Source organism: Typha latifolia, chromosome 11 (genome assembly GCF_019914945.1).
Source record: "Typha latifolia isolate L0001 chromosome 11, TyphaL0001v2, whole genome shotgun sequence".
Lineage (NCBI taxonomy): Eukaryota > Viridiplantae > Streptophyta > Magnoliopsida > Poales > Typhaceae > Typha > Typha latifolia.
The window spans coordinates 10,625,823-10,648,459 of NC_133096.1; the positions used below are offsets into that span (position 1 = coordinate 10,625,823).

Here is a 22,637-nt window from a genome sequence, read left to right on the forward strand (position 1 = left end):
GATATTATTATTAAAGCATGACTCTGATATATTAATCTCGAATGAATTCAAACAGATCTCTACAATCACACCTCCACAAATTTCTTACAACTGTTGATGTGCTCTGTTTTATTTTCTAGTGCAGTAACGTAGTTGGATTGTTAGGTTAACGTTGACAACAATAAAGGTTTGGCAAATACCTCAACCACTCCACTATCTACTTTGATCATAGTAAGAAGTAAGAACACCACCTCGGTGTCAATGCTAAGTAACCTCTTTATTTTGAGGATTATTCAAGGATGTAGGTTTCAATTGCATTAGACTCTCCACTTAGTAGTTCATTATTAAAGCTTTGCTTCACGCTTCACGCTTCACGCTTCACGCTTCACGCCATTGCATGGGGAATGGCATGGGGACCTTCATAATTTGATCTACAAGGAAAGCAAGCATATAACTAACAAAGCCCATCATTGATTGGCATGGGGACCTTCATTATTTTCTCCTCCTCTTTTCTTCTATGAAGCATAGAATCTTCTCTCAATCCGTTAATTGGCCTTGGACTGTGATCTGAGAAGTTATCTTCACCAGTAAGTAACTATCAATACTGGAGGTCCGTAATAAATGAATGATACGATGGTTTGGGCATATGCTGTAAGGAATCATTTTTGCTTGTAAGCTACTCATCATAATGTGTTTATGGATTAAAATTCCATAAAAGAACTGCAGCACCAAAGATCTAAATAGAATAGAAAACGAGGTTCTTTTTAGAATAATAAGAGAGCATCAACGACACACACCAAAGCAAATTTTAAACTTTAATTAGGTTAAATTTATTATCATGGTGGTTCCATGTATGAATCATGATGCATGGCTGTAGTAGTGGTTCCCAAGATGTGGCCATCGTCAATTTGTGATCGGCGACGGTTAAACTAACAAATTTGGTGTTTTTACCGAAATGTCCTTCCTCAGAATTTTTTTTTTACAGTTTTAGTCTATCTAACAAATTTATTTTATGCAGACCCATTTCGGACAAAACTCAACAAATTTGTCGCAGAGAGTGACCGCATTAATTTGTGATCGGTGACAGTTTTAAGTTTTAACTAACAAATTTGTTCACTTTAGGGCCCCCCCCTCCCCCCCAAAAAAAAAGTATCTTATATAATTCCAACAACCTGTAGCGTAACAACACGTGGTGGATTCCAACAACCTCACGGATTGGGGATTGGATTCAGTGGCCATCACCCACCCATCACCATGCTAAAGGACATCCATGATCCATCTCGTGAAAGAGGTCATGGTTCTTAAATCTTAATGGCATGGCAACCATGACGGTGACGCACCCTATTTAACACAGTGGGCCAGAAACAGAAACGTTAAAAACTCAAAGGGCCCAAAAACAGTAGTGGGCTTGAGATATATGGAAAAGGTGAAAGGCCATGCTCCATACGCAGTACTTTCGACGAACAGGTTGCGGGCAATATCTTTTCTCATTTATTCGTTTGAGAAATCGTGATCGGAGTTAGGCTCTTGATCTTTCTCTTGGCCTTCTTCTTAGGCATGCAAGGATATGGAGTGGATGGAGAAGTTCTCTTCAAGGATAAAGATCTCGATCGAGTCGATGGGTGCTCGCCTTCTTCCGTCCGGTTTGAATGCTGCTTTGCTCTCGCTCTATTTTGGCTTCGTGAGATATACTTTCTTCAATTTTTCCATGTAATGACTTGAGATTTTATTGGTAGGAAGAAGATGGAAATAGAGATTCTTTATTTCATGATACAATACGTATGGAAATATAGGAAATAATTCGATTCAGAGGAGGAATTACAAAATTCTATAAAGGTTGTTTACTGAGATAAATATATATATAATCTAGACTCCTAAACTAGCCTTTTGATATTGTTGTATATTTACTGTGCACTTACTTGCTATATGGTATCATACCAGTGGAGACTATGGAATTGTTCAACAAGAAACTGAGAATGCATACGAGGAGTATTATTTATAGAGTGGATTTAAGTTGGTCATAGATTTAGATGCATGTCAATATCTGAAAAATACATGCCTACAATGAGTCCTCACATTTTTCCACAATTATGTGTATTAGAGGAGTTGGAGCTGACTTTTATCAAATTGTCTTGCAGGATATGGACATGTCTTAAAACGAGAGAAGAGGACTGCTTAATCACTTGTACCTTCGAGATAAGATTTTAGTTTGTGGAGGGAAAACATCAAGGAACAGTATGCTTTTCGGATTTTTCACATCCTGCTTTTTCTTGTAACATATATTTTTGTTGTGCATATTGTTATATGATCCAATTTGTCAAGGTCATTCTTGGCAGGATCCAACTTATTAGATATATCCAATCAACGAAAAAAGACCTTAAACAGTGACCCTTCTTGCTGCACCTTTTCTAAGCTACGTTCTGCTTAATATTTGCTTATCCCTATTTTTGTGTATCCTTGAGTTTCTTTGTTGTCATCTTAAAGATGATAAGGAAGCCTTCTTTTAGCCATAAAGTTGTCTCTTTATTTGCTAATGTATTATGTCATGGTTCCTTATGGCACTTTCATATACAAACATAACATAGGTAAATCACCCTATTGAAATAGTAGTTTGTATGTTTAACCATACATAGGAATCTATTATATACAAACATTCTGTAATAGATTAACGTCAACTAAGTTCTACAGAAGGAACAGGAAATATTTTACTGTAACTTAGTCGAACTTCCAGGAAATACACGAGGTTTAAACTGTAGGCTGCTATTGAAGGGTGACGGAACTAATTGATATGCTCCTATCAAGCTAATATTTGCTCTCCAAGATAAGACATGATAGAATAACCTAAAAGCACGGTAAATGTTTCGAATGCAATAATTGAGGTTATGAAGAAATTATGGTGCTCCATGATCAGTAGAGAGGTCGGATGTGATGGTACCCTGTGTCTGCAAGTGGTCAACCTTAAGAGGACACCCATCAATTGGATTGATATAGTAGTGGATAATTATCAATACAAGAAGCACTTGGATTTGGATAATAATTCGCAGTTGGTATGTGAATATCCTGCAGGTCATGATTCCTGTTACTTGTGGGCAACTCCTATTGTATCAGTTTGTGGATACTGGACCCTGTTCAATTTTAGGTCAATAATTCGCGGCTGCTATGAGAATCCTGCAGGTCATGGTTCATGTTGCTTGCAGGCACCTTCTTCTGTCGTATCAGTTCGTGGATACTAGACCTTGTTCAATCTTAGGTCCATTATGCAGTGGTGCATTTACAAATCTATCAACTCATGGCTGACTTGAAGGTATTTTGACTGTTCTCTGCAGCAATTTTACCTTGCTGTAATGTCTGTGAAATGCATTCAAAACTCTACAGTTTCCAGGGAGGAAGAATCACACGGTCTAGCTTCTGGGTTTGTTTCCAAGTCCACTTACAATGAGAAGGTGCTTGATATCATCACCAGAGGTATTTGAGATCTTAGATATCGCTTGCCATGATAATTTAGCCTATATTAGTCTACCTAATCATATCTCTTCTTTCAAATATCCTTACCATATTATGACTGAAAGATCACAATAATATTCTACAAGAAACAAGTGGTTTTATGGATGTTAAAGATGGAGCTGAATGCATTTCTCCTGTTCTGTATCCTAGTGCAGTTCTTGGTTTACTATGAACAGTCCTTACTGTTTGAGACCTTTCTTCTGGTAGGTCCCCGAGATTGCCAGCAGCTCATATATTGGATGGACTAAATTGGTTGGACGTCCTCGGCGACCGGCCCCACCTGCAATGCAGTCAATTGTCTGTGCCATGTGAAGGGCGGTGTCTTTGCTGATTGCTATGCAGGTAACCGATCAATAACCTCAATATTTTTTCTTTAATGTCGAACAAGATCTCTGTTTTATATGCGTTATTAATATGTGATAGCTCAGTTAGCAAATAGTGTTCCTTGTGGACATGACCCATCTAGCATGATACATCTGAACTGTCCAGTGGAACCAATCACCATGCAACCACGGAAAGGGAAGGGGAAAGGGAAGGGCAAGCCAAATGAGAACATTAGCTTATACTCTCAAACAACCTTCATGTCTCACCTGATGACAGACACACTAAACATACCAATGAACGGCTGATATTTGCTCTAGAGAAGAGTAGCACGTGGTGTTCCTCTAGTGGTCCCAGTCAAAACACACACATACATCAAAGTGCTTAAGGTAATGGATTAAACTTATGGTGCAATTAATAGCCCTTTAGATTCGGCTCTTTTCCTTGTCGCCCATGGTAAGGATACCTTGCCGTTGGTTGTCGGTACAACTTCCACTGTAGCCGGGATTTAGTCCGGGCCATTGCACATGCGTCCCAATCTATCAACTATAAGTTGTTTATTTATTTTTTTTAGGTCTGTCATATATATAGCTTTCTGGCCCACCACACATGGCTATAGTGGCCCAAATGTGATATGCCTCTTAAGGCATACTAGTGTTGGAAACCCTAACTGCAGGAAATTTATGCACTTGTGGTGTTTGTCAGACTTCAATTGGCAGACTGTACAAAGCGTGCACTTACCTTGCAATAGACTATCTTGGGGCTATTTGACAACTCTTGTTGATATGGCAGTTAGTAGTCATGATTCAATGGCCTTAGATTTGTTGAACCATGCACTTTCAAAAACTTTTGCCCATTGAACATCCTACTTATGTAGGCTAGTTCCTCAGATTGTTAGCTATTCAATTCTTTGATAAAGGGTATGCAATATGTTTGAAGCACCTCATCCTACTCATCCAGGCATTGATATCATGGTGAAGAAAAAAAGGAAAAAAAATAAAGAGAAAGAAAAACACCACCTTTGATAGAAATCCAATACCACCACACCAGGTCGTTGCAACTAAGGAAGGTTAGATTAGACACAAAGTCATATGCCTGAGTCTAAGCTTGACTCGGGCAGGATATGAAATTCTTGGTTCAAATAGGTTCAACCCTCTTATTCATGAATTAGGTATCGATTAGACTGGACCTTCCAAATGTTAGATAAGGTCTCTTAGAACCTTGGGACCCTCCTGAGAGCAGTGAAGTGGATGACCAAATGATTAGGAAAGAGATATTAGCAGGTGGGTGACCATGGTGGCAATTTGGTATCACTATTCTACATCAATCAACTATATATGACATGGAAACTGGCTGAAAATTTTCTAACACGAGTACAGGCTGCCAGCGAATTGCTGAGGTTTAACATGCTAGAAGTTTTGGTAGGTCTTTTGTCAAGTAACCAAGGATGATCAATTCCCACTAAAGATGGATGTGGCTAGCCTTTCCTTGTTTCTATGAATTATTATTTCGTGTGTGTGTGTGTGTATGTTGTATATATATATATATATATATATATTTATATTACATAAAAAAAAAAAAACTTGTGTCGAGATAAGCAAAAGATATGGCAGGAGAATTATCATACATAATAAACAAATGAGTTATCACGATTCCTTGTCACAACTCCTTTTATCCATTATAGTCATCTCGTCTGATCCTATTTAAGTTTGGATATAAAGGTTTGACGTCAGATTCATAGTCAGTTACAAAATTCGTCAATTCTTTTGGAATTTTCTCATCTTTGAGTGCAGACTCCTTTTTCATAAAAAGGTGTAATAGTAGTCCAAATAGTGACGCAAATTTTTTTTTCTTTCTTTCTTTCTTTCTTTCTTTTTTATGTTCATCAACTTTTCTTGTAATCTCTGTTGTTCATAAAAATCGAAGTGTACCAATAATATTCCTCTCTAGGCTAAGTTATTATCCCCTTTTGATGTTTTTGGAAAAAGAAACTAGGGCCCATGGGGAGAAGATAGACCCTGTGAATGGTAGAGTAGAGAGCCCCCCTTTGTGAACAAAATCTGATAATATTTTTGGACAAGATGTGAGGAGGGTCCAAGTTAAAGAAAACTTTTTAGTGGGCAGTCCCCTCCTCAGTAGTGAATGCAGACCAAGTCATCCATCTATATGCCAAAACATTTCTTTCTATAACATCATTCAATAGTTACGCACATGGCCAAGATCCTCTTAGATTACATCCATAGATTCGCTCCACTAATTACACCATATCTTTTCCAAACAGGGCAACTATCATCCATGACCAATCATCTGGCCTGCCTTGGCAACTAATTTCGTTTAACCATTTCGCTCCCAACTTTGCCGGTTAATTATTGAGATTGTTATGTTGACGGAAACTGTAAGCTTGATATTTTTGTCTTGAATTCATTATATTCTAATTTATATTATGTACACCCTAAAGTCATACAAGGTCCATGAGCAACATCTCATAACCCTGCACCTTAAGAAAGAAGAAGAAAAGAAAAATAATAAAAAGAATTTAAGTCAGACTGCTGTCCAAAACTAATTAGACATTGCATTAATATCATTAAGGTTTAACCACCTTCCTCCCATGGTTCAGACAAGAAGACAAAGAAAATGCAACTGACCACCTCACTCGCCAGCATCAAGCTTATCTTCCTCTCCCGGTTCATCATCTCTTTAAATAACACAGCCCAGACTAGCTTACTTCTCACTCTTACTACTCTTTCTGACACTCATTTGCAACATGATGTCCTCGGTTAGAACTAGCTCAATACCACCCTTCCTTATAGTTGTGTTCCTTGTAAGTAGCCTAATGTCTATAATTGGCCATGACAAACAATGGCCTACCTCACTGCCCCAACAACTCCAAGCCCTTGATCTTGCCACCAGGATTAGGCTCGACCAGCATGCAATCGGCCAGGTCTCCACGGACTTTGGCCGCCTCAAACATGTCCTGCCCGCCGCCGTGCTGCAGCCTTCGTCGGTCGATGACATGGTGACACTCGTACAATTCTCGTACATGTCTGAACAGTCTTTCAAAATAGCCCCTCGAGGACAAGGCCACTCTGTCCGAGGGCAGGCGCTCGTGCCCGGCGGCGTCGTCATCGAGACGTCTTCGTTGAGACATGGAGGCGTCGATGGCAAGGCGCGGATCACCGTGTATCCAAGCAAATCTGCTCCGATGTTTGCCTATGTGGATGTCGGCGGCGAGCAGCTGTGGATCGACGTGCTGTGGGAGACATTAAAGCACGGGCTTACGCCACGGTCGTGGACCGACTACTTGTACCTGACCGTCGGCGGCACGCTTTCCAATGCTGGGATCAGTGGCCAGGCTTTTCTGCATGGCCCTCAGATATCTAACGTGCATGAATTGGATATCATCACAGGTACCAGCCACTATGCCATGCATCTAACAAGTGAACAAGGTTGGCATGTCAAACACTGTCATGTTAGATATAACGATGCAACCTTTTCTTTTTATGACTAGGGAAGGGAAATATGATCACATGCTCGGCGGACAACGAGCCTGACCTGTTCTTTGCAGTTCTAGGAGGTCTGGGTCAGTTTGGAATCATCACAAGAGCTCGGATTGCCTTAGAGCATGCACCACAAATGGTATTTAATCATGCATTAATTAATTATTTTAATCCTTGCCTGTCGAATAATTATTTGTCTCGACACAAAATGGACAATTTGCAGGTAAGGTGGGTGCGATTAATCTACACGGACTTTACAAAGTTTGTCGCTGACCAAGAAAGATCAATATCGTTAGACCAGAAGAGAGGATTCAACTATTTAGAAGGATTCGTGTTAACGGGTTATAATCTCACAAGCAACTGGAGGTCTTCATTTTTCTCCGGGAAGGTAATTGGGAGAATATCTAGTCTGGCAGCTAGACACAGTGCAGTGTACTGCTTGGAGGGAGCCAAGTATTATGACCATGGCATGGAGTCCAAAGTTGATGAGGTAAGACGGTACTTTCTACTCTCCAGTGTTATTTTGATGTTTCTTCTGATGGCTAGCTCCCATTTAGTCTAAAAACGTTGGAGTATAAACTAAGTTGATACTAAGCCACCCGACAAGAAAGCTTATGACAATGGTTTAGTGAAAGCAATAGAATCAAGGTTTAAAAAAATAATAATTATTTGCTCCAAGTTGCTGCTGATGCAATGTTTAATTTGGTAGGAACTGGGATCTTTGCTCGAAGAGCTAAACTTTGTGCCAGGGTTCGACTTTCAGAACGATATCACCTACATGCATTTCCTTAACAGAGTACGGGATGGGGAACTAAAGCTTCGATCCATGGGCCTTTGGGATATCCCTCATCCATGGCTCACCATTTTCGTACCCAGGTCCAGGATAGTAGATTTTGATCAAGGTGTGTTCAAGCACATCCTTAAGAGTAACAAATCAAAGGGTCCAATTCTTATCTATCCCATGAACAGAACCAAGTACGAAAATTTCTATCATACTGAAAAATATCAATGCAATACCTTTCTCTCTCTCTATATATGTCGGGTATGGAATTGTACCAAATTGCTTGATCATGGTGCAGGTGGGATGAAAGGACATCAGCTGTGATTCCTGATGAAGAGATCTTCTACTCTGTGGGGCTACTAAGATCTGGGGTGCATGAATTGGAGCAATTGGAGGCACAAAACAAAGAGATACTACAATTTTGCAAAGCCTCCAGGATTGGCTGTAAGCAATACTTGCCTCACTATGAGACTCAGGTGGACTGGATGAAGCATTTTGGTCCCCAATGGGATTTGTTTGTTGAGAGGAAAATGAGGTATGATCCAAAGCTGCTGTTGGCACCGGGGCAGAGAATTTTTGGTTCAGAATTTTCTCGCCAATTCCTGGCAAACGTTAGTAAATTGACACCAAGTAAAGCTGACAAACCTGGAGAGTCGAGTTCCTGCAACATTCGAAATTTTAATGAAGAAAGCAAAAGAAACAGGGCAAATTAGTTCATGCTCCGTAATCTGATCCCGTACAGTATTTGTACAGAGAACTATAATCTCTAGTTTTCCGGTATGTACATATGGAAAAAAAAAGAGGAACGAGTTAGATAAGAAACAAGAATATGGAGCGCCTCCAGTAAGTTTGTGAGGGAGAATATATATATATATTCTTCACCATAATAAGAATAAATTGTTCGGCAAAGAAATTGGATGTCTCAATTAAATGCCAATGATGCTCTTTTTGCTGTCCGACATGGCATTGGATTACTTCTCTTCTGCAACATGGGATTCCATTTGAAGCTTCCTTATATTTTTCTCTCTCTGATTTAAAAGGATGGCAAGCAAGCAGCACAATACCAAAGTTTGTATCAGCAATCGACATAAAGGAATCAGATTTTGCTTCACATATATTGATAACAAATCTTTGACTCAATACCTTGAAAATTGAGCAAGATAATAATCGGAATACAGAAATTTTACAATCAATTCAAAGAACTTTGCTTCGATGATAAAATCAGGAATATAAAGATGAAAATAAATAGAGAACCTTCACAACTGAAAGGCTACACAGATAGTCTGGAAGTGGTTCTTAACACCCCGGTATAAAAATAATAGGACACCAGAAAACCCCACCTAAATAAATTACTTAACAAAACAATAGCAAGGAATTACAACAAAAGTGGCTGAGTCATCGTCTTCACTGAATTTCATATCTGAACTTCATATCTGAAATAGTCTACTGCTGCTTGCACTCAGCTGGCCGGTCCACCTGTTGTCCTTCACCTACATGAGCTCCCCCACTCTTCTGGAAATCCAATTATAAGCATATACAAATCAGGACATAAACGACTCTATAAAGGGAAAGAAAAAGCTCAACATAGCAAGTGTATCTGACAGCTTGTATGCATAGCTTCATCATCATACCTTCTTGACTTTGCCTTTTTCCTCTTCATCTTCCTCATCATCCACATCTTCATCATCCTCGTCCTCTTCGTCTTCATCATCCTCATCATCATCCTCCTCCTCCAAGGCTTCATCAAAGTCTTCATCTTGGACAGCTTCCCCCGTAAACCATGAAACAGCATGTGGAATGATCTTATCTCTTATAGTGGATCTACAAAACCAAGATACATATAAGATATGATATCCAGAAGCATCAGTTACATGACTGAAAATGTGTAAACCCCAGAACAATAATACAAAGGGGCCATCTTTTGTTAACTATTTGTTCATTCCTAGGAACACTCAAGTGGACTAAATGGACTTCATAAAGCATGATGCAACATGTCGAGATCACTAATCAAAACGGGGACCATACCCAACATCATAATCTTGCTCCATCTGATTCTGCAGCTGCTCAGCCTGTCAAAAGAAATGGGCAGAAGAAAAAGAGATTGTAAAATAGTGTGTTACTTCTTTGTTAACATCATCCTTATGGGTTAGGCAATGAAAGTTCACTTACCGTATCCTCATCGATTTCTTCTTCATTATCAGGAACTTGAGGTGGATTAAAGAAGTTAAAAAAGCTCTCACAATCTTCAGTTTTTGTTATGGGTTTGGCGTTCTTTGACCCCTTCTTTGGCTTCTTTTTTAGAACTTTCTGTGTCAAGCATTTCCCAGGAAGCCATTCAATCTCAGTCCTGAAAAGGCAAAGAACACCATATTTTAGTTAACAAATAAGACCTAAATTGCAGTATTGCAGTGGTAGATGAACAACATTACCCAATTGCTTTCTCCAAAATTGGTTCATCTTCATCAATCATATGATATGTTTTTGTCAGCACAGAATCCTTGAAGTACGGATTAGGATCAAAAAAGAATTCAAGCTTGAAACCCTTCGGATTATCGATCCTACACCATTTGATATCTTTTAGATATTTTAAAGCCCCTTCATCACGCTCCTGGATCTGAATTACAAGATTTAGATAAAGTTAGATCATCATAACTAGTAACAATTTAGACCAACAAACTCAAACAGACATGCATATAATCACCTCCTCAGCCAGCACTTCATTAGTCTTCATTGCAGTAAGCCAGAAATCTGGTACACCTTTTTTCTCTGCAGGAAATATAAGATTCAAACTTGCAAAAAGAAAAAAAATTAAAACAAAAAACAAAAAAAGAGCCTCATATTAAGTGAAAAACCTTCACTGTCTTTATCCTCTGCAGGGGCTTCATTTGCGCCTTCTTTCGTGATGCCTTCCACTTCAACCACACCATTTACAATCTCATAACGCTGGCAAATTGCATTTAAATTTCATAAAATGAAAAAAAGAACATGAGGATACGCTCTCAATATTATAATCAGTCGAGACATCCACTACACAGAATTCACCAGTTGCAAATAACATGTATAATACTTAAAAGGACTAGCATGTATATGGTTCTTTAGAAGAATTGTCTATAAAGCATTATTCTTAGAATTCTAACCAACAGAAAAGCCAACTGATAATCTTCACACACACCTTAGTGTAAAGTGGCGCGTAAAGTTTCTGATATTTAGCTACAAGTGCAGCTCTTTCCTCAAAAAATTTTGCCTCTAGCTCATCATGTTGGCTCTGGAAAGCAAAACAGAAATAAAAAAAAATTCAACAAATAATAAATATAAAATAATTTACTCATCTCTAGGAATTGCAATCATTTCACAATCAAAATTTGGCTAAAAATGTTCTTTATGTTGACTGCCATATATTATAAATGCATACATATTTTTCGCGCTTGGCAATGACTAATATAATAATAATAATAAAGGAAATATCAGATGGAATTAAAAACTAAAAACTAAGCCAACAAGAACAAATGAATGAGTGAAGAGTGTCTATAACTGTAGGCAAGAAAACGTAATGTTTAAGATTGGAATCTGTCCTACAGGTACAACAGCAGAAAGGAAGATATGAACTTAAATAACTAAGAATTACTTAGCAAGCTTCATCTCTGACCATCCTATGACTGTAGACAAAATCTAGACAGATATCAAAATGAAGATGTGCCAAAGTGGTACTGAGCAGAAACCAAGAGAACATGTTAACAACATATGGCAGAAAGGGCCACTATAGTATCTTGAATATTCTGAGTGACAAAGGATTGAAACATCGATCTGCTTCAAAAACATGAGCATTAGGATCTAATCCAGCGAACTGGCTAGATTGGAAGCAACTAAGCATCTAAATTCTTAAAAAGATTTAATGATTTATACACTGAAACGAGCAGCATTTGTTTCTTATTTTCTACACTCCGGACCAGCACACCGAAGCTTCGAACTTTCTATAAATAAATCCAAGAAATTGTAGTAAGCTAGCTTTACATAAATAACGAGTCCATAACAGCCACGCTTCGCGCTCAAAAGCGCTCAAAATCCAAGCGCGTAATCAATTAGGCGCACGGGCATAGAACGGGAAAGCAGGACAAAAAGAAAGAAGAGGCAAAGTGGTCAGACCTGGATCTCCCTGAGGACCTCCACGCGCTTCCGAACCTTCGGGCCAAGACCTTCCAGCACATCTACGCGCTGCGCCGCCAATCCCTGAAGCGTGGTCTGCAATCCAGCAACACGTCAAGCGCAACCCTAGATCACCAAACCGAACAAAAGATAAGGCTAACCAAAGCACCTTGAGAGCGTTGACGAGTCCCTCCGCGCTCATGCCTGCACCATCGAGATCGCTCCAAATCGTGAGTAAGAAGAGCGATAAGAGAGCAAGATCGAGATCGGAGAGGAGAGGAGAGGGAGAGAGAGAAACCGTCGCTGTTGGAAGAGAGAGTCGCGGCGAGATCGGAGAGATCAAGGTTGTCCTTGCTATCGCTCATGGCGGACGAATCCTAGTCGTCGGAAAGAGGAGAGAGGAGTGAAACCCTAGAGTGGAGGAAGGAGAAGAGGATGGGTGGGGTGTTGGGATTTATAAACGGAAGACGTGGGAACGGGGAGAGCATGCGAAGCGAGTCAAACCGACCTCGGGTCTCTACTGAGCCGTCCACTGTCGCTTATTGAATTCTTCTTAGATGGGCCGGGTCGAAATAGATCCGGCCCATAAGTCGAACTGCTTGGGATAAATAAAACTAGTTGGCTTTCTTGGATTTGGATTCTGGCACCTGCAAAGTTATTTGGATCCGAGTTCTTCCCAAGAATAGCTTTACAGCTCTTCTCTGCTTCGCTTTCGCTTTAGGAATGAATGATATACTTGCCTTTCGTAGCAGCAGACTTCTTTTATTCCTCACAACTCAAAAGCCAAGTATTTTTGCCTTACCTTTCCTTTTCATGAAGCTTTCCTAGTTATTGGTGGAAAGAACTTGCTTGAGATTCCCTTAATCTGCTTTATAATTGAATCTTCTTGAAAAAAATAATAATAAAAACTATGGAACCGCCAACAAAAAAATAAACGACCTGAAATCAAATTTCTGAAACCACAAAAGTGCAGCAATTTTTGGTTGATTGGCTTTGTCGATAAAATGGAAGTTGTTACTTTATTTTATTCCAAACCACGAACTGAATGTATAAGACTGTAAAAAGAAAAGAAAAAAATTCAACGCGCCCGGTTGAGTACATAATGGTAAAAGAACAGAGTAAAATGATACACACTATGCCGAGCACAAGTTAAGAACTCTTGATACCTTTTACCTCTCTTCAGATCCTGTATATAAAGCCTCTATACTTATGGCAAAACCAATGCGACCATCAGAAGTTATCGCGTTCCGATCAAGCAAGTTAATGGACATTTCAGGCTTGCATTCATCGCTATTTCGCTGAACTGTCTTCAACATTCCTAACAGAAGAATGTTAAGTTGAACAACTTCAGCTACCGTGCTACCATCTGAATGTGAACAATTAATTAGAGGAAAAGCACAGTTTTCATATATCATTAATAATACTGGAAACAAGCAAGAAGATGTTCACATTTTTACTGGTTCCCTTGAAATTACCATGACAGCAAAATACCAAGTATACTGTATTCATGTATGCCAAAACGACTTGATTAACCCAGAAAATATATGTTGTCCCATATATTTCCAAGATGATGCTAGTATCTGATTGAACAAAAGAGCAGTGCGCATTTAAGCAATGACATTTGCATATAAGCAGGGAGATCAGAAACATTAAAAGTGATGTTCAATGAGCCAATAACTTAAACCATGATAGTCAAGGTACGAAAAGATTAAATGGTTGAACTATTTTTCTTTTTTTTTCAGCATACCATTTTAGATGCCTCCCTGTTGAGTAGACCATTCATGCAGTGGTACTCTTATAAGAGAGGCAAGCTGTTAGCTCTGAGTGAAACATAACACAACTTCATCTGGTATTCAAGATAATTGTTCCACAGGCTACTATCATGACAACGATACGTGCTCCCTGTTAGAAGTAAAAAATAAAAATTAGCTTACATTCTAACTAGAAACTCTTGCATGTACTATTTTAACTTATTAATTAAGATATTGATACCATGACAAAAGAGAACCTCATGTGACCAACTTAGGTTAATTATACTTTATATCATAGTAAGTGCAATGGAAAACATCTATATCATAAATCATTAGGTTTCACAAGGGTAGCTTGAAGAACATTGGGGCATTACAAGTATGCCAGAAAACAGATCTGCTCAAAGTCCGCTCAGGCATTTACAATTAAAGTGGAAATTAATTATTGCCAAGAAGAGTAAGCTACCTGTGCAACTAACCATCCATTCAACATTGTAGTACCAGATGGATGGTAATTCATGTCTCCAGGCCTTCTAGGAATTTTATCATTTCTATTCTTTCCACATGCATCTCCTTGCATCTTTTGCTGCACAAAGTTAATGTCAAGGATTTAAAGTATGTCGGCACCGCCAGCATTGCACCAGAGAATTTATAGTAGAGAATGTCAGTTAATAAACGACAACATATCCACAGCAGAAGAAGCAGAAAGAAGATTTTCTTTATATTTAATACTACAGATTATCAATAACCTAGTTATATTCCTCAAAAATTTTTGTAGAGGATAATTTGAGCAGATCATTATGTAGAGCATGAGCAAGGCTGTAAATTTAATGCACATATATTGAGAAAAATGACTAGAAGATGGTGCCACTCTGAGGCAATAATGATTGAATAAAATCCTTGTGAGGGTGCTTACTTTTATGCACATAGACTCGCGGAGATATGAGAAAGAACCAACACTTGATTGTAGGTGGTCATTAAGATACTTCCAGAAAGTTCCAATTTTACATTACTCAGTATGGACATCTATAGAATGCAGCAAAGCTATACATAATGCTGATTTTGTAGAATGCAACATATAGCATGATAAGAGAAGATAAAAAATTTCTAACAACCATTTATATCCAATGTTCTTGTGGATCCACAGCAACAAATCAGCTAGGAAACTTAACTCCGCCTACACTTACCTTCTATTCAACCTTGCATCTTGGGAAAACAATTACTATTGAATCCTAATACAAGTAGGCCCCACAAACAGCAAAATGAAAGATAAACTTAGAAAAAAAAATCCGCTGGTTCACTTGCAACAAGAACAATAAGCCTTTCAAGAAATGCTGCAAAGCATGAAATACTACAATATAAGGAACAAAAAAATTGAGCACAATACATCAGAGATAAAAAGCGTTAAAAGTAAAAAATTCTAGGAGAAGGAAAAATGAACCTTTTCATTAGGTACTGCTACCAAAATATTCTTCTCTGTTCGTGGTGTATATATGCATATACTGCACTCGAAAAGATCCCTTAATTGTTTACTGCCAGTTGTAAGGCATAGATGATGTGGCATCCATGTACCAAACATTCCGAAACAACAGATTCCACTGGTTAAGTCGATGTGTCTGTGTGACGGCACATCATCTTCGGAAGTAGCTTCATGTATCACTTCCCATGATGACAGGACTTCATTTTGAAAACTGTCCTTTTCAGTCTGCCCCTCATTGTTATGCACAGCCTCTAGATTTACTTTATGTAAATTATCAATATGCCCACTGACTATATTTTCAGCTGTCCCATTCTCATCATCTAACCTTCCTAAATCATCTAGTTTTCGACCGTCACTGGATGAAGAAGACATTTCACCTGAAGACTTGCATGATCTATTCATATCCAAAGTATAATATTCCTTACGGAGAGGAATTTTCTTCTTAGATGCATCTAATTCATCCATGGACATGGTTAGAGGACCTTTATTACCTGCCACCGGGATAAAGTTTGCCCTACTTACACATTCTGCAGCTCCACCTAACCTGAGCATTTCTTCAGTCTCACTTACTTTTGATCTGGAACAAAAGTCTCTACCATACGAAGATGAGGAAATTTCAACTGAACTTCCATGGGCACTATCTTTGGTCAAATTATATCCAGCCTTTGGCGGTATATCTAATCTGGTTTCCTTCAATGTATCAAGAAACTTGTATACAAACTTAGCCGGAGTACTTTTCCTCAACTCAAAAGGAACAGTATCTTTTTCCTCATTAGTGTGCTCCACAGAGTAATCCAAGTTGACTGAATCCTCACTGCGAATTGGCATTAAACTAACGGCACCACTCGTAGAATTATGTAAGTTTGCAGAATGATGAGATTCAAGAATAGAACTGGCAGTGCCTATTACTTCAACAGCCTTCTGCTTCCCTGATTCTTGGATGCTTTTGACATTTTTGCTATCATTTGAATCCAATACGAGGTTCTTCTTCAAAGAAAGCAACTCATTAATCCTCGGACTTTTTTGCAAATTGAGCTCCGATAGAATCTCCACAGAACTTGACTTCATCATGGTTTGAGGAAAACAGAATTCCTTAGTACCACCACCATCTGGCGATATCGTCCTTAAGGAACCTGCAGACTTGATCCTAGTCATCTGAGTCTTGATTTTCTGGCCAATTTGAGGTCCTGGTTCCTGCATCCGATTCATGCCTATAATGTTTAGTACCAATAAGAGCATATAGTCATAGAAATCTTACATGGCTACACAAATTTTTAGTAGAAGATAAGATGAGGACCTGAGGAAGATAGTTCTCAAAGGCACTTATCATTTTCCTTATATTTGTGCTTGAACTTCTTTCTGCAAAGTTCTTTCTTTTGGTGCTGTGAAGGATATCTTTCCCCCACTCAGAAGATCCACCAAGAGAAGTTTCCAAGTTCAAGAATCCTGAGCGTTCTACCTGAGGATCTGAAAACTCTCCAAAAGAAATATGCCTCTCTTTGGCACCATCTACTGGTTGTTGTTGTTTATCAAGTGCAACTTTATTTGCTTCGGTTGAATATTTGCCAGCCTTCGGAACTAGGTGCTTAGAGTACTCATGAACTTCTTCCAACGATGAAGTGTCTGATGAATTTCCATATTCATCTGTAAGCATAAGATTATCCTAAACGTAATAGAACTTGATTGATGCCTTATATTAGTCAAGCTGTCTGTTTAAGCATTTGGATAAGAATTAAGCATACAAAGTAAAACTAATGAAGCGGTGAGGCATAAAGAAATATCTACACAACTTGAGCCTCAACCAAGTCACAAGTCGTCATATATTCATACTTAGTGGGTTATGAATTATTTGGTATCAAAGGAGTTGAACTAAAATATGTTAAATTTAAATTGGATGCAGGGTTGAAATCCTTAACTGGGCCTGACTCCTGTTTCTAGTTCTTTAATGACATGATTGCTCGAATCTCGTATTTTCTGCCCTGTGTCAGGAATAGAAGAGTTGTTGCCACCCTTGAGCAGCTCTTCACGCTTCCTTTTCAGTGCAGAGTTCCTCTAACAACAATGAATCATCTAGTCACATTACAATAATAGTTTCCGATAAAGCTTTCGGAAGAAGGGAAGCTGAAAAAGATTAGACTACCATTTCACTGATCCTCTTGCGCTCCTTTTCATTAAGTGAGAACCGAAGCCTCAATAGGACATTCCCTCCACCTTCAAGAGGAAATATAACATCCCACTTTCCATTTTCAACAATTGACATTATTTTCAGTTCTGCGAAGAAGTATAACACATAGTTACCCACAGCAACTGAGAACTTCACCAAGAACATATGTACTCCTTTCACATAAAAATTAGAAACCTGTATGGGATATCAACTTTCCTTCTGCATTGTGCACCATAAGCATCAAGTTCTCACGCAATGACATAACTGGGCTGCATGTATACAAATCAATATGAGTATTAATACCAAGCTCTCCGGGTTTATAATGGTGTACAGCGATTATTTAGCAGCAATCAAAACCGTCATGAGAGGCTTGTAAAACCTATCAAATAAAAAGACTAGAAGGCAAGATGCGTTCAGGCCCTTTAGGCTTGTTTTGTATGAGTAAACAAAAGTAACAGCAGTTTTTTTATTAAAATATGGTTTGGTTATAATGAGTAAATGTGTCATGTTCACATCTAAATAGAAAAACATATTATATAATACTACTAAAACAATAACAATTTGCAGAGCAATCCATGACACGAACCCAGAATACGACAAAAATAAAGAAAACAGTTAACTATGCGGATTTCGAAAGACTGCTCACAATGAGAAGTCCCCTTCGCCGGCGCTTGAATACTCTTTCTTTCCCATGGAAACTGCAAGAAAGAATCATAAGAACAGACAATTCATGAAAACTAATAGATAAATCAGAAAAAAAGGTACCTTTTAACGAGAGAGAAGTGGCGGTTGGATCTCGCGGGGTTGACGGCGGAGGTGGAGAGAAATCTGTATGCTCGAGGACTATAAAATTCAAGTGGGGTCGTGATTAGCTCAGTATATAGAAAGAACTCGGTGAGAAGCAAATGGTATCGGAGGGTAGCAAGTAGGGAGATGTACCTGAGACTTGGATGCTTCCCGGCATCGGGGTTCGATTCGGGTGCCAAGGAATGGAGGAGGAAGAAGGTGATTAAATGAAATAATTTTAGAACGAGAGAGAGAGTTGGATATTGGGGGTTTGGATTTGTGGGCTATATGAAAGTTGTGGGGCCCAATTAAGAAAATGGGCTTTTAATTTAATGTTTTTTCATTTCGCACCTGAACTTTTGTGCTTATTATGATTTGACGAAAAGTGCAGGGGGCAGGGGTTAAAATAAAAAGCATAAAGGAAAGAGTGCAAAGTACAATAAACATAAAACGGGGCGGGAAACGTAAAAATTCCTTAAAAATAAAGGATAAATTACGAATTGCACCGCGTGGTTTTGCATCAATTGAAATTTTCCCTAAACTTCTATTTGCATCACTTTACCCCCATTACATTACAATTTAGACTAATTCAAAACCTTAAAACCCTTAATCTTTTTCATCTAAACTTAACAAATAAATTACAAATTTAAAGATTATTAAAGAAACTTTTTCCACGGTACTACATAGTCAAATGTCATAATTGCTCCTCCTCTTGTTAAAATTACTCGCATATTATTCTCTAAATTTAGAGCAAATACAATTTTTGCCTAGTATTCTCCTATCTAAGATGTAAGCCTTAATTTTTAGTTATTATCTTAACTATCGCAATATACATCCTTTTAGATATACGACTAATGAAAAAGGTTTAATCATCATCCCAAAAATTATCGGTAAAAGGTTTATATTTACTCAAACGAATAGGATGTAATATCGTAAGGGTATTATATTTTTTATGTTAAATTTGGATGAAAAAATTAATAATTTTATATTTGTCTAAACTAAAGTGATACAGATAAGAGTTTAAAAAAATATATAATTTTAGGCATAAACATAGGAGAATGTTTTGAAATTTATCTACACCTTTTGCAAATTCGCCGACCAAACAAAACCCGTTAAATTCACTAAATGATGAGGGAAATATCGTTTAATTCTTGAATCAGGATTTGTTGGACTTTAATGGATAGAGATGTTATTAGCACACCAAAAGTTTAGAATATATAAAGAGGCAGCTACTCTTGTTTTATTCAGTTTTTCACCACTTATCTTAATACCTTCTCTTTTATATTCTTGATTTTATATCCACTTATACATGAGGTTATTAAAAGACTAAAGTGCAGTGATCAAAAGAAGAATATTCTTAATGCATTTGCTATACTGCACCTAGACTTTGTTCAGAAATTCTTTAAAAAAAATTTCAGTAATAAAGAGGTGCTAGATTTTTCCTTTCTTCATTGTGAAATCCTAATGGCATGAAATATTTGCAAAGTATATTGAGTCTAACCTATCAAAAGGATTGAGAAATATAGCCATCCAATAGGGATATGCCAACCAGACAAGAAAATCTCAATGCACAGCAATGCCATGAAGAGGAAGAAGAATGACTAAGTAAGAAACTGACATTTTTTCCACCCCTTGCCTTTTCTGCAAGATGTGGGGAAATAGATGTAACTTAACAACCATTCATGTCGGATTTGCTATATCACACCCATCTAATTAACCTGTCAAAAGTTAAAAAGAAGAAGAATCCATATATGTTTCATGCAAGATGTTTTTCTCCTTAAAAATTTAAGTCCCTTAATTTTTTTTTGAGTCATAAGATAAGATACATTCGTTCTTTTCTTCTTAGTTATCTGAGTCAGTTATCAGTGCAAGATATCCTTCAAAAATATTATCCTTTGAATTAATGCATGCATGTCCTATTCACTGCATCTACTTGTCCTTTTCCTTATCTTATCATAAAACGCACTTTGTAGTTGCTTTTGTCTGTATTTAAATTTCAGAACTGCCATGAGTAAATATCGATGTCTTTATCTGACGACAGCTTTTAGCATTGCAATCTTAAAGAGAATGAAATGAGCAGTTCATAAATTACATGTGTATCCACCTACATGACAACAAGGCTGGCCAGTATTAATTGATCAAAAGTTGTGATGATTTAGGTTCATTTATCTTTTACTATCGGACATTTGGAACATTAGATACCCAGTCCATTCATCTGCAGTAGCTATAACTAGCTTCTCCACAATGCTATCTGCAATTACAACCACACAAATTAACAGATGATGGATAATTTAATCCCCCACATGTTTCAATTACAATGCCTCAAATCTGCACCAATGATTCAGGTAGTTAGGAATGTGGATCACCTCCACAGTTGCTCTCAAATAGACATCTAGATATGGAAATCTATTTGTTTGCTCTAAGATGATCAACAAATTTGTTCATAAAAGAATATGCTTTCTTCAAGTAAATCATAATGCTCATACCAAGTTTATATACTAGGACTTGGAAATTAAGCTAATTTTATCTTGTAGATTAGACCAGATTTCTAGAGTATTACAACTCGATGCTTGATATCATGAAATAGCCAGCATGCCATACATAGAGCCTCTACTCTTGAATCATTATTAGTCCTTGCAAAAAAAAACTATACTACATCAAGTGTATCATGAAAGTTTCAGTTAACAAATCAACAAGAAAGTGTAAATATGAGCAAAACTGAACGGTGTAGACACAAAAGTGTAGTGTAATTAATACAAGATCCCCAGATTCGCAGTTCTCAGAAGAAAGTCACGCGAGAGCAGAGTTTCACAGCCGCTGCAGACTTGTCGGAATAACAAGCATGAAATGCATTACCTTTTGGTACTGTTATTACTTCCAAAGATTGCTACTTCAAGAACAAATTAACAAGATAATACCTCAGGTGGACAAAAAGAGACAAAACTCAAAGAGAGAGAGAGAAAGGACTCAGTACTCAACCATGGATGAAGCATTGAAGCCATAAGAGAGCGTCATGAGCAAGATTGCCGCATCCTTGTCATCCTGCGGGATTAACGCTCGGTGATCCGCTGAATTCCTCATATTGAGGATGATATCATCAGTCCTAATTTTCTTTTGGGAAGTCACAGCTTTAAAGTTCTTGCACCTCTTCTTATAGGGAAGGGAGGAATCCTTATCTCTTCTCCTCTTCTTCACTTGTGTAGGTGGTTTATCGGAGATCAGACCACCGCCAGACGCCGCTGCTGCCATTGCCCTTCTCGCCTTCCTTTGCCTTATGCCGCATGCGTTACAAAGTGACTGCACCATCACCACAAGGAAGTGAGGGGGAAAAAAAACGAAAAAGGAAAGGGAAAAGAAAGATGAGATTATTATAGAACAAGATCTATTGTTTGGAGTGCTGATTCCTAGCTAGTTAATTGATTAGTACCTTGGGGCCGCAAGGACCGCTCCTCCATAAAGGAGTCTTAGTTGTATTACAATCAGAACAAAATCTTATTACACCAGTAAGAGAGTTGCTGCTGCTATCTTTGTGCTGCAGCTTTTCTTTATCTCGGAAACCATGTATGACTCTCCCTGTGTGTCTAGTGGCATCTGTTTGATCTGATATCATGCTTCGCTTAATCCAACGCATCTTTGAAGGCATCCAGTACTTTGCGCTATATGCATCTCCTCTATCGTTGCGCTGCGAGAAATAAAAATAAAAATAAGAATAAGGGAAGCATACAAGGAGTTGAGAGTGGATCATGAATAAGATATGGACTGCTGTATTGATTACCTCCTGCTGCTGCTGTTGTTGCTGATCATGGCGATGGTTGTGACATGGAAGATAGGAAATTAATCCAGGTCTTGGAATTGAGGTTGAAAGTTGGAATTGATAGTGAACATCCTCTTCTTCAAGAGGAAGAGGTAATTGGTTGAGGTCAGGTGGATTCATGGAGGAAGACTGTAGATATTTGAAAAGGAAGGAAGAGAAGATACTAATAGGAAATAGGTAGGAATGTAGCTAGTGAGGAGGGATGGGGGATGGAAGGCATTCACATGTTATGCCTACCACTTGAGAAATAGACCTCACAGTGCAACCAATGGATTGTTAAGGAACAAAATACTACAGTACAAACATTATATCCTAGGTGCCAAAATGCCCTATCTACATAAATATTAAAGTAATGCAACAAGTTTTGATGATTGTATACATGTGGGCAGTGTCTATAGATCTGCATGCATGCGTTCCTCT

General features: G+C 38.1%; 4 protein-coding genes across 16 annotated transcripts; 1 reads left to right on the forward strand and 3 right to left on the reverse strand.

Moving 5' to 3' along the window:
* Positions 1 to 1,475: 1,475 nt before the first annotated feature.
* On the forward strand, positions 1,476 to 9,038 carry LOC140798144 (cytokinin dehydrogenase 7-like). Of its 3 annotated transcripts, none has more exons than XM_073151903.1 (10): positions 1,476 to 1,622; positions 2,118 to 2,214; positions 3,046 to 3,283; positions 3,355 to 3,444; positions 3,691 to 3,825; positions 3,973 to 7,211; positions 7,313 to 7,440; positions 7,525 to 7,791; positions 8,011 to 8,276; positions 8,381 to 9,038. In XM_073151903.1, the coding sequence occupies exons 6-10, from the start codon at positions 6,569 to 6,571 to the stop codon at positions 8,793 to 8,795; spliced, it is 1,719 nt and encodes a 572-aa protein (XP_073008004.1). In that variant the 5' UTR covers positions 1,476 to 1,622; positions 2,118 to 2,214; positions 3,046 to 3,283; positions 3,355 to 3,444; positions 3,691 to 3,825; positions 3,973 to 6,568; the 3' UTR covers positions 8,796 to 9,038. The 3 variants fall into 3 exon arrangements, with proteins under 3 accessions (XP_073008004.1, XP_073008006.1, XP_073008005.1); XM_073151905.1 differs by having other exon boundaries at positions 6,086 to 7,211; XM_073151904.1 differs by having other exon boundaries at positions 3,362 to 3,444.
* Positions 9,039 to 9,170: 132 nt separating this feature from the next.
* Positions 9,171 to 12,665, reverse strand: LOC140797442 (nucleosome assembly protein 1;2-like). Its single transcript, XM_073150868.1, has 11 exons — positions 12,524 to 12,665; positions 12,395 to 12,429; positions 12,226 to 12,321; positions 11,255 to 11,347; positions 10,935 to 11,025; positions 10,784 to 10,848; positions 10,512 to 10,696; positions 10,252 to 10,429; positions 10,108 to 10,151; positions 9,714 to 9,903; positions 9,171 to 9,594 (listed from the first exon to the last, which is right to left on the reverse strand). Exons 1-11 carry the CDS (start codon positions 12,588 to 12,590, stop codon positions 9,526 to 9,528), a joined length of 1,113 nt encoding a protein of 370 aa, XP_073006969.1. The 5' UTR covers positions 12,591 to 12,665; the 3' UTR covers positions 9,171 to 9,525.
* A 552-nt stretch (positions 12,666 to 13,217) lies between these two features.
* On the reverse strand, positions 13,218 to 18,685 carry LOC140797441 (uncharacterized). Of its 10 annotated transcripts, none has more exons than XR_012110660.1 (12): positions 18,557 to 18,685; positions 18,383 to 18,460; positions 18,264 to 18,315; positions 17,813 to 17,886; positions 17,594 to 17,724; positions 17,370 to 17,505; positions 16,751 to 17,097; positions 15,415 to 16,647; positions 14,440 to 14,559; positions 13,973 to 14,127; positions 13,701 to 13,805; positions 13,218 to 13,591 (listed from the first exon to the last, which is right to left on the reverse strand). XR_012110660.1 is itself a non-coding variant. In XM_073150867.1 (10 exons), exons 1-10 carry the CDS (start codon positions 18,579 to 18,581, stop codon positions 14,068 to 14,070), a joined length of 2,235 nt encoding a protein of 744 aa, XP_073006968.1. In that variant the 5' UTR covers positions 18,582 to 18,685; the 3' UTR covers positions 13,218 to 14,067. The 10 variants fall into 10 exon arrangements, 2 of the variants coding, with proteins under 2 accessions (XP_073006968.1, XP_073006966.1); XR_012110656.1 differs by having other exon boundaries at positions 13,675 to 13,805; XR_012110659.1 differs by lacking the exon at positions 13,701 to 13,805 and having other exon boundaries at positions 13,218 to 13,543.
* A 2,450-nt stretch (positions 18,686 to 21,135) lies between these two features.
* LOC140797993 (protein CYTOKININ-RESPONSIVE GATA TRANSCRIPTION FACTOR 1-like) lies at positions 21,136 to 22,585 on the reverse strand. 2 transcript variants are annotated; one of them, XM_073151711.1, is made up of 4 exons: positions 22,179 to 22,585; positions 21,831 to 22,085; positions 21,549 to 21,700; positions 21,136 to 21,445 (listed from the first exon to the last, which is right to left on the reverse strand). In XM_073151711.1, exons 1-4 carry the CDS (start codon positions 22,335 to 22,337, stop codon positions 21,415 to 21,417), a joined length of 597 nt encoding a protein of 198 aa, XP_073007812.1. In that variant the 5' UTR covers positions 22,338 to 22,585; the 3' UTR covers positions 21,136 to 21,414. The 2 variants fall into 2 exon arrangements, with proteins under 2 accessions (XP_073007812.1, XP_073007811.1); XM_073151710.1 differs by having other exon boundaries at positions 21,136 to 21,700.
* Positions 22,586 to 22,637: the final 52 nt, after the last annotated feature.

What these genes read in the sequence shown, in the direction of transcription:
- LOC140798144 (XM_073151903.1), top strand. Translation starts at nt 6,569, where the DNA reads ATGATGTCCTCGGTTAGAACTAGCTCAATACCACCCTTCCTTATAGTT. An exon ending in TAGAGCATGCACCACAAATG is followed by an intron (nt 7,441 to 7,524) that starts GTATTTAATCAT and finishes GACAATTTGCAG; the next exon opens with GTAAGGTGGGTGCGATTAAT. An exon ending in TGGAGTCCAAAGTTGATGAG is followed by an intron (nt 7,792 to 8,010) that starts GTAAGACGGTAC and finishes TTAATTTGGTAG; the next exon opens with GAACTGGGATCTTTGCTCGA.
- LOC140797442 (XM_073150868.1), bottom strand. Translation starts at nt 12,590, where the DNA reads ATGAGCGATAGCAAGGACAACCTTGATCTCTCCGATCTCGCCGCGACT. An exon ending in GACTCGTCAACGCTCTCAAG is followed by an intron (nt 12,322 to 12,394) that starts GTGCTTTGGTTA and finishes GCTGGATTGCAG; the next exon opens with ACCACGCTTCAGGGATTGGC. An exon ending in AAGAAATCGATGAGGATACG is followed by an intron (nt 10,152 to 10,251) that starts GTAAGTGAACTT and finishes TTCTTTTGACAG; the next exon opens with GCTGAGCAGCTGCAGAATCA.
- LOC140797441 (XM_073150865.1), bottom strand. Translation starts at nt 18,581, where the DNA reads ATGCCGGGAAGCATCCAAGTCTCAG. An exon ending in GCAAGAGGATCAGTGAAATG is followed by an intron (nt 17,506 to 17,593) that starts GTAGTCTAATCT and finishes CATTGTTGTTAG; the next exon opens with AGGAACTCTGCACTGAAAAG. An exon ending in AGAAACAGGAGTCAGGCCCA is followed by an intron (nt 17,098 to 17,369) that starts GTTAAGGATTTC and finishes TTATGCTTACAG; the next exon opens with ATGAATATGGAAATTCATCA.
- LOC140797993 (XM_073151710.1), bottom strand. Translation starts at nt 22,337, where the DNA reads ATGAATCCACCTGACCTCAACCAATTACCTCTTCCTCTTGAAGAAGAG. An exon ending in AACAACAGCAGCAGCAGGAG is followed by an intron (nt 22,086 to 22,178) that starts GTAATCAATACA and finishes TATTTCTCGCAG; the next exon opens with CGCAACGATAGAGGAGATGC. An exon ending in GCGGTCCTTGCGGCCCCAAG is followed by an intron (nt 21,701 to 21,830) that starts GTACTAATCAAT and finishes GTGATGGTGCAG; the next exon opens with TCACTTTGTAACGCATGCGG.